Below are 10,000 nucleotides of genomic sequence, written 5' to 3'. Positions count from 1 at the left end.
TCCTCTCTCTCTCTGTCGCTCCTCTCTCTCTCTGTCGTACTCTCTCTCTTTGTCGCTCTTCTCTCTCTCTCGCTCCTCTCTCTGTCACTCCTCTCTCTCTGTCGCTCCTCTCTCTCTGTCGCTCCTTTCTCTCTCGCTCCTCTCTCTCTCTCTCTCGCGCTCCTCTCTCTCTCTCGCGCTCCTCTCTCTCTCTCTCGCGCTCCTCTCTCTCTCTCTCGCGCTCCTCTCTCTCTCTCTCGCGCTCCTCTCTCTCTCTCTCGCGCTCCTCTCTCTCTCTCTCGCGCTCCTCTCTCTCTCTCTCGCGCTCCTCTCTCTCTCTCTCTCGCGCGCCCCTCTCTCTCTCGCGCTCCTCTCTCTCTCTCTCGCGCTCCTCTCTCTCTCTCTCGCGCTCCTCTCTCTCTCTCACTCGCGCTCCTCTCTCTCTCTCTCTCGCGCTCCTCTCTCTCTCTCTCGCGCTCCTCTCTCTCTCTCTCTCGCGCTCCTCTCTCTCTCTCTCGCTCCTCTCTCTCACTCTCGCGCTCCTCTCTCTCACTCTCGCTCCTCTCTCTCACTCTCGCTCCTCTCTCTCACTCTCGCGCTCCTCTCTCTCACTCTCGCTCCTCTCTCTCACTCTCGCTCCTCTCTCTCACTCTCGCTCCTCTCTCTCACTCTCGCTCCTCTCTCTCACTCTCGCTCCTCTCTCTCACTCTCGCTCCTCTCTCTCACTCTCGCTCCTCTCTCTCACTCTCTCTCCTCTCTCTCTCTCCTCTCTATCTCCTCTCTATCTCCTCTCTCTATCTCCTCTCTCTATCTCCTCTCTCTCTCTCTCTCTCTCTCTCCTCTCTCTCTCTCCTCTCTCTCTCTCCTCTCTCTCTCCTCTCTCTCTCTCCTCTCTCTCTCTCTCTCTCTCTGTCTCTCTCTCTCTCTCTAGCTCCTCTGTCTCTCTCTCATTGTTTTTTGTTTTGGTTCGGGATCGGGCCCCCAAATTACCGTGACAAAAGGTGCGGGCACGTGTTGAGCATAATGCGGCCATGCCTGCGTGTGGCTGATTCACAGAAGTCAGATTATACTCGTGGGGTCCCGTCTCGGGGACTCGTTTACTTCCTTGTGGTTCCATTTTGAGGTCGGTGCTCCTGACAGTCCGCCCCTGGATGTATTGACCACCCAAGCTGGGTCGAATCGTTGTCTTCGGCAGCCTGAGCAAAGACTGTAAAGTTTGCCACAGAATGGAAAAGGGTATGGTGTTTTGCCATGTGTTTATGATTTTACGCTAGCAGTGCAAATAGGATTGAGTGGAAATATTTACGTCAGTGGAACTCAGTTCAAACTTTGGAAATGTTAGTTGTTTGTGTTCCGGCCTTTCCTCCTGCTCCTCCTGTGTGCTGCGTCTCCTTTCTTAGTTCTGCTGTGCTGCGGACCGTGTGGACTCCATACGGGTGAGCCAGCTGCTCTCTAGACCAAAATTAAGATCGAACGAGAAAGGGAGGTCGAAGCCACCCTTTCCTTCTATGCATAACGGAAAATGCATATTTTTATTTCCGTACATGTTTTAGCAATCATTTGTAATGTATGTCTGTATCGGTCGACCAATGTTTTTTTACCCCCGTCCACTGCGGACCACCCCATCTCGACCATTCAACTTCTTCTTCTTCTTCTTCTTCTTCTTCTTCTTCTTCTTCTTCTTCTTCTTCTTCTTCTTCTTCTTCTTCTTCTTCTTCTTCTTCTTCTTCTTCTTCTTCTTCTTCTTCTTCTTCTTCTTCTTCTTCTTCTTCTTCTTCTTCTTCTTCTTCTTCTTCTTCTTCTTCTTCTTCTTCTTCTTCTTCTTCTTCTTCTTCTTCTTCTTCTTCTTCTTCTTCTTCTTCTCCTCCTCCTCCTCTTAACCAATGTTCCTACCGCCTTCTTGCGTATCCCCCCTCCACATTACCGAATGAAGAGCCATTTTTGAGCGGTGACGAATTTCCCACTCCAATCCTGTCATGACCAACCCTGTCATGACCAATTACCCACAAGACACTTCACCACCTCCACCATTCCCCTCTCCAACCATTCCCTTAATCTACTTCGCATTGCCCATCATTTCCCCATGAATAGTCCCTCTCACCATCTATTCCCCACCACTTGGCCTAAGTCTCCGTTTCCCCACCATCGGGCCTCCCAGTCCTTACACCAACAACACTCGTTCTGTATCCTCCCTGCCTCTGGCTGTGATTTTAGTTCATACCAGTGCTTCTTATTTTTACTTTCATTTTTTATATAATTTTATGTTCTGTTAATTCCACTCTATTCTCATTCCTCTCGTCGCACCCCTTTACCTCTTCCTTTCTCCCTTTCTTTCCTGTATTCTTCTCTCTTTCAGTCTTCCCCCCCTCCTCCCATTCCCTGTTCTCCTCTTTATCGAGTTCACAATCCTCTTGGCTCCTCTTCCCTCGTCCTCCACATTTTTCTGATCCTTTTATTTTTCTCTCGTGCTTTCTACCTTTTCAGCTCTTTCCATGTTTTTCCTGTAACCCTTCTTTCCATCCCGCCGCTCGCCCCGTTTTCCTCCCCTTCCGACTCCTATTTTATTCCTGATTTCTATTCCTTTTTCGCGCCCTTCGCTTTGTTCTTCCTTCTCGTGTGTCCTTCCATTCCCCTCCCCAACATACTCTTGTTTTCACATTTTTTCTCCCTCGCCCAGTAAGTTCTCAGTAGTCACCTTCCGTTTTCATTCGTCCTTCCCTACTTTGCCCTCCATCCTCCTCCTCCTCCTCCTCCTTCACCTTTCTCTTATTTAACCCATGGCGCCATTTTCCTCTCCCCTCCTTGATACTCTTCCCAAATTCTCCCTTCCCAATTCCCTCATTTTTGTCTCTTATCTCCTTTTGCCGTTCTATTACGACCATCATCTGTTCTCCCGTCTTTCCCCGTCTCTTCCGCTACTTACTCACCCGTTCCTTCTTCTCCGTACTCCATTCTCTTCCGCACAATTCCTTGTCCTCTCCTTACAGCCTCCCCGCCTGATCTAGCCCTCAAATGCTTCAATTCCCAGAAACGTCTGCATGTCTTTGACCCCTCCGGTGCACAGCCGAGGGAAATCGCTTGGCGTGAATTAGATCAAAACCACTAGAGCCCTTCAACGTGGCGAGGTAGGGGGGGGGGTTAGTGCCGTCTTAACCCCTTCGCAACGGTGACGGTCCTTCAACTGAACAGTGGATCTGGCGTTAGAACGAAAATCATCGTCCCAACGAAGGGGTGGAGGAGAGCTTGTCGCGATTTTTGTCGTCCTGTTTAGCCGCCACCACTCCCACACCCTTACCCTACCCTCACCCTCACCCTCACCCTCACCCTCTCACTCCCTTCTTTCCTCGTTCCTCTCCCGCCGATCAACCAATTCTTTGCTTATCCCCCGCGGGGCCCATTCAAGAGGAGGGTGGGAGGAGCCCACACCGTGCCGCGATCCGAGTTCGGGGGTATCAGGCACCCTATATGGTTGACTTCGGAAGACCAGGCCTCCCTTCCCTTCCCAATCCTTGGTGGTTTGTGCACCAGAGTGACGGTACATGTTGATGGTCAGGGTCATGTGGGGATTCTGCATTTCTTCTTCTTCTTCCTTCTCCTCCTTTTTGGGAGGGTGGGAGTGGGCGGCGATAGAATGCTAAACATCACCTGCCTTGCATACTCTCGTGATTGACCTTTAGTGACGAAGTGAACCTGGTGTAGTTATTGCGGTGTTTGTTCCTTCTGTTTTGAGGGGCACTCCACTTTACCACCATTGTTGGAGCTGCCACTGCCGAAGCGATGCTATCCCAGGGTACAAGTGGTGCAACAACATTCGGTAAGACAGTCGCCACCTTAAGTCTTGAACCACCAGAGTGGTTTTCACCTTTTTTATTAATTTATTTTCTAATGGTAGTATATATTTTGCATTTTATTATATTTGTTATATTTATTCATTTATTCATATATTTATCTATATATTTATTCATGTATTTGTATACAAATTCTACAAGTGATTGAGAGGTCTCGTCCAAATGTAATTAATTAATTCAACGTCCGGTCAAAATTCCTGACGTATTTTGTGATGGAACTTTACCCACCAGCCAGACAACGGGTCCCCCACACTCACGCACCTTTTGCGTCACTCCGAGCTGATTAAAGTTGTCTGGTTAAAGCGAAAAAGAAAATAGCAGGAGGCTAAGGAAGGCAAGGCATTGAGTCGTCGTCTGGGTTTCCAGGTGATACAAACCGTCTGTGTTTCCCCCGTAGACTTCAACAGAATGTGGCTTTGGGGGGGAGGTGAGCATAAACGCTTAGGTCAGTGGTTCCCAACCTTTTCTGGCTTGAGACACCCTTGCCAAGCCTTTCAGAAGTCCACGGCACCCTTATTAGAAAATCTAAATTCTAGTTTGTCAGTATTTTGTTGATTCAACATCAATGTAACAAAATTTTGTCCCTGGATAATATGAAAATACTCATCCTTACACTGATGCTGCTTTAGTGAACAAAAATGGATGACAGAGAGAGTCGATAACACGAAAATGATTTTTGCCCTCAATTTTGGCGGCACACTCAGTTGATCTCACGGCACCCTTTGGTGCCGCGGCACACCTGTTGGGAACCACTGCCTTAGGTCCTCGGCCATGGAACGGAATGGTGTTTTGCCTCGGCTGAAGAAAAATCTCTCTGTGGTAGTAAAACTAGATTAATAGATCAAATGGGAACAAGAAGTGTCGCCACCGCCCACGGGTTGACCGGGATGGGGTGAATAAAATCGGTTGGGGAATGACAAAATATACAAAACGACGCCGATCCCAAAACGAGATATACATCGAGATATTTATTATTAATCCGTCAGGCACTGGTTTCCCTGGGCTGAATGAAATCGCCTGGGAGCAGCCAGAATAACAAGAACTACGCGCGTGATCATGTAACACACACACACACACACACACACACACACACACACACACACACACACACACACACACACACACACACACACACACACACACACACACACCTCTCATGGCGCTGTGGTTAGAGCTCTGGCCTGCCACTACGGAGGTCCGGGTTCGATCCTCGCCCGGGGCTGAAATAATATCAGTATCGCAGCGCTGAGGGGTGTTACTCCAACTCTCGTGGGCGGGGAGTTGGGGGTGTGTGTGTGTGCAAGGTCATAGCATTACCCATAGATCGGACCTACGAGCTCTGAGCTCTCTTCCAGGAGGGAAATAGCTGTCGATCACGAGTCCAACACGTGATCCAAAGACTAAGTGAAATACACACACACACACTTGGATTTTATTAATTTTCTTCCATTTCTTGAGGGACAGTTGAGGCATGTTCATTTTTGCTTGTTCTGTAAAGGTTACTAAAGCCATTTGGTATCATGTGTGTGACGTGAATACTTTTTAGCTTTACCTAGTTACTCCTCTCGGGGCGATAAGAGGTTATGATCACTGCAGCAGCATATCAGGCAGCCATGTCAGGAAGCCACAGGCGAAGTCGCAGGGCTCCCTAGGGGAAGGGGGGGGGGAGAAGGAGAGGAATGACTACGACTGGAGGGTGAGATTAGGTAAAAAAAAAACATAAATAAATATATATATATATATATATATATATATATATATATATATATATATATATATATATATATATATATATATATATGAACCGCATGAAGACCCAGCACATGCACTCTTTTATTTTCCCACGAAGTTCATGGCGACCCTAAAGACAAAATAAAATGACCCTTAGTACCGGTAGTAATGATAGGGCCTTGTGTTTGCCAGAACAAAATCAAGAAGTTGTGCCTCTGTAAGGGACGAGATGGAATTAACCAGCTTCTCATTGATTTTCCTTTAACAAGATTAAGGTAATTATTCATTATTATTTTATAATTATTATTATTTTTATTACTTATTATTATTATTATTATTATAATTGTTATTACTTATTTTTTATCATTATTATTTTGTTTATTTTTATTTATTTCTTATTATTTTTGTAGTCTCCGTCTCCATAATGAAATGTCCCTGTAACACCATCGGTCCGGGTACCGAGTGATAGCCCATAGGGTTGCACGAGGAAAGGTGAAGGTTTTCGTCTCATGGACAGCAGTGGCCCACCTGCAGGTTCTACTGGGGTTTGTGCACTAGCTTATCATGTATTCTGCTTTTGGTTCGCCCCAGAATGTAAGACACGTGTTTCTCTTCTTGTTCCAGGCGTGCAATGAGTTTACAACACACGTGATGAACCTGCTTCGCGAACAGTCCCGCACCCGACCTATCACGCCAAAGGAGATCGAGCGCATGGTCCAGATCATCCACAAGAAATTCTCCTCCATACAGATGCAGCTCAAGCAATCCACCTGCGAGGCCGTCATGATCCTACGCTCCCGCTTTCTTGATGCGAGGTAAGGTCTTGCTCCAGTTCTGCGTCATCAGGGTACACGTGTTCATAACTGCGGCACTCGTGTGTGTTGGGGGGGGGGATTGGGAGTGTAGGCTATATGCTCTATGTAGGCCACCTATCGTTAAGGCGCGCTCGCTTAGAAGTGACTTCAAATAAGCCTATATGTATACGAACGTTCCAGTAATTGGGCCTAGTGCAAACATGATACGTTCTTGACTGCGTGCACTTGCGACTTGGTATTGTCTTACTAGTGCTCTTTGTTAACTGGGGATATATTACCAAGGCATGCTTAAAACTGGGCTCGCTTCATGGCAGTCGACCTAAGGAAGTGGAGTTTGTGGAAGGTGGCGAGGGTCATGGGGTGGATGAATGTGTATTCAAGAGGAGGTGCGTGCGTGTGGATGAACAGTGGGGCTCTTGCACTGAGGTCAAGACTCGACGGGAGATCACGTGACATTCGTCTTGAGGAGCCTTTGTGTGTGGGGAAAGAGAGAGAAAGAGATTGGGTTGGGGGGGATTATGCTTTGTCAAGCGTTGTGTGTTTTGATTTGAACCAATTCAACTTTGATCTCCCCGCCTGGCTTTGGTGAGAAGCTGGTGAAAGTTTGTGACGTGTGAGCGATTGAGTGTCGAGCACTTTTGGGACAACCTGCACCCAACAGTGCCATGATTGCCATTCCCTGCTCAGCAATTGGATTAATAAGAAAATAGGTTTTGGACATCATTTGACCTAATCTCCGTGAAGTAGAGCCATTGCCACTTTCTTCTCACTCCTCCTCGGCCTCAGGTCCTTAGATCCTCCTCCTCCTCTTCACTTCCCCCTCCTCTTCCTCCTCCTTCTCCTGTTCCTCCTCCTCCTCCTCCTCCTGTTCCTCCTCCTCCTGTTCCTCCTCCTCCTCTTCCTCCTGTTCCTCCTCCTCCTCCTGTTCCTCCTCCACTTCCTCCTCTTCCACTTCCTCCTGTCCTCCTCTTTCTCCTTTTCCTCCTCTTCCTTCTCCTTTTCCTCCTCCTCTCCTTGTCCCCCTCCTCTTCCTCCTCCCCTCCACGTCCTCCTCTCCTCCACGTCCTCCTCCTCCTCCACGTCCTCCCCCTCCTCCACGTCCTCCTCCTCCTCCTCCTCCTCCTCGTCCTCCTTGTCCTCCTTCTCCTCCTCCTCCTCCTCCACGTCCTCCTCCTCCTCCTCTACGTCCTCCTCCTCCTCCTCCACATCCTCCTCCTCCTCCTCCACATCCTCCTCCTCCTCCTCCACATCCTCCTCCTCCTCCACATCCTCCTACTCCTCCTCCACGTCCTACTCCTCCTCCTCCTCCACGTCCTCCTCCTACTCCTCCTCCTCCACGTCCTCCTCCTCCTCCACGTCCTACTCCTCCTCCTCCACGTCCTCCTCCTCCTCCTCCTCCTCCTCCTCCTCCTCCTCCTCCTCCTCCTCCTCCTCCTCCTACTCCTCCTCCCTGGTCATCCCTCATCTCATCCACCGCGTTCAAATTGGACGCATCAGCTCTCAGACTTAAGGAAAGATTAAACACGAAGAAAAGGAAGGGTGAAGGCAGAAAAGAAATGTTGACGTTGTTGCGCAGTACAGTCTTGTTGTCTTAATGTTACAAGGAATTTGCAGTCATTTCTGTTTGGTGTTCGGGGCGGAAGAAGAAGAAGAAGAAGAAGAAGAAGAAGGAGGTGGAGGAGGAGGAGGAGGTAAAGGTGAAGGTGAAGGAGGTAGAGGTGAAGGTGGTATCTGCCAGTGTGAGAAGTTATTTATTGGGTTTAAAGGGATGAGAGGCCTTGAGAGTAGGGAGCGGTATCGGATTTTTATTTTTCTCTCCGTCCTCCGTGTTCGTGGATTTGACAATAGAATATCACTCGGTCCTTCCTCACTCGGCTAGGAACGCAAGCCTAGCACACCAATTCCCATGAACTACTTTGTGTTGGTGACACTTGTTTTACGGATTTTCTTCTGCCGGGGGTGGGGGGGTTGACAAACAAATTGGCTCTTCGATCTCGAGACCCGGTCCGAAGTCCGCGAAGTCGCCCTCCGCTTTGAGCCGGAATACACGAAGAAGGAGTCTGCAACCGTTTGAAACGCTCATATCCTGCTGCCGCTTTATGTTTCCATCCTCCTCCTCCTCCTCATCCCTATAATCTCGCCATATATAGCCCATATCCCTGCGTTGTACCAGCGCCCGTCTTAACGCTGTTTGGCTCCTTACCAATTAAAACCCTCTCACCGCGGTGACGTACTCGAGGTATTCTGTTTTAGGGGCCAGAGGCGACCTGGTGCAGCCAAAGAACTATCTCCGTTTCCTAATGGGGTCTCGACCATTCAAGAAACCCTTCAGACCAGAGTCCGCCCCGCCCTTTATTATGCCCAGCACAAAACAGTCTGCTTTGCTGGAACGAGACCCACGAAGTGCGTTGCTGTGTTGAAGGAGTGCGGGCCAGAAAACGACCCTACCTCCCCCTCCCCTTCCTCCTCCTCCTCCCCTCCTCCTCCTCCTCCTCCCCTCCTCCTCCTCCTCCTCCTCCCCCCTATGACCCAGTCTCCGGATCTCCTTCATCACCTCGCCCTCAACGCCTCCGGTTTAAAGGTTTACGATGTACGGCACGTAGAGGGCAAGATCGCAAATCCCGAGGACCTGGAATGCAAGTACAACGAGGAAGACGAAAGCGCTGCTGGAGAGGAAGAGGGAGGAGCGCGCGCGCGCGTCAGGGGAGGACGACTCTGCTGGTTGCGTGGGTCCCCGAGTGGCAATAGCCATGTTTACGATCTATTCGGTGGTCCTGGACGGGGATTAAGAGGCTTTGAGGCACATCATTGTCCCGGCCAGGTCCTGCGCGCTCTTTATATCAGAGTTAGGCACCTCGCCCTCGCCCGCCCCCCTTTAGTGCTGCACGCGAAATCATCCCAGTTTTGTTTGCACAGGAGGAAGGGGAGGAGGAGGTGAAGGGGAAGGGGAGGGATTAGGGTTTTTCATCAGCCGAATGGAATACCTCCTATCTTTAGCTAGAAATAAGTGTTAAAATGAAACGAATCGTCTGGCAGGCGAGGGAAGTTCTGCAAATGCCTCGTCGCCCTGAGGTCTTCTTCATCTGAATTAAATATTCTGGCGTTAGGCAGAATCAAATGCCGAAAGTGCACCGTGGTTATAAAGAAGTTAATGTCTACTTAACAGCTTTCCCTGCGGTGATTTTCCCACCGTTACGGGAAAGCCAGCGGAGGGCGTCGCCAGGCGAATTTATTCAAGTGGAAGAAACCCCTTCCCTTCCTCCCCACGGAACTTCGGGGGTTACCTTCCCCTGTCTCAGGTGATACACTGACGAATTTGTTCAGCCGAGTTAGAATTGGATAAAGTTGGTGGGAGAGGGAGTGTTTGGGATCTTTCTCGAGAATGAAGTTTGGGGTCGGGATCTGTCGAGACCCCTCGGCCTACCCCGTTGTTATGAGATCGGCAACCATGAGGAAGTGTTGGAGGTGTTGGCGCTCGTCGAACGACCACCAGACCCCAACTAAGCCATCAGGACGAGGCGGCGAAGGTCGTCGCGACAGGGTCTTCGAGCTTTGATGCGGCCGAAGCCGTCACCAGAATCCGTTCGAATCGAACTTAGGTCCGCTTAGTGGACGTACAGCGAAGTC

The 10,000-nt window shown here is 49.5% G+C and overlaps 1 protein-coding gene across 4 annotated transcripts in view; it reads left to right on the top strand.

The window, feature by feature from the left end:
- LOC143041013 (homeobox protein extradenticle-like) overlaps positions 1 to 10,000 on the top strand; it is a 186,049-nt gene that overhangs the window by 36,805 nt on the left and 139,244 nt on the right. For all 4 annotated transcript variants that reach the window (XM_076212564.1, XM_076212562.1, XM_076212563.1 and 1 more), the window contains exon 2: positions 6,183 to 6,373. In XM_076212564.1, the coding sequence (XP_076068679.1) occupies positions 6,183 to 6,373 (191 nt within the window). The remainder of the gene's footprint in view (positions 1 to 6,182; positions 6,374 to 10,000) is intronic.

Source organism: Oratosquilla oratoria, chromosome 30 (assembly GCF_046742065.1).
Source record: "Oratosquilla oratoria isolate Oo_2021 chromosome 30, ASM4674206v1, whole genome shotgun sequence".
In the NCBI taxonomy this organism is placed as follows: domain Eukaryota; kingdom Metazoa; phylum Arthropoda; class Malacostraca; order Stomatopoda; family Squillidae; genus Oratosquilla; species Oratosquilla oratoria.
This window is presented reverse-complemented; position numbering and strand designations above follow the sequence as displayed.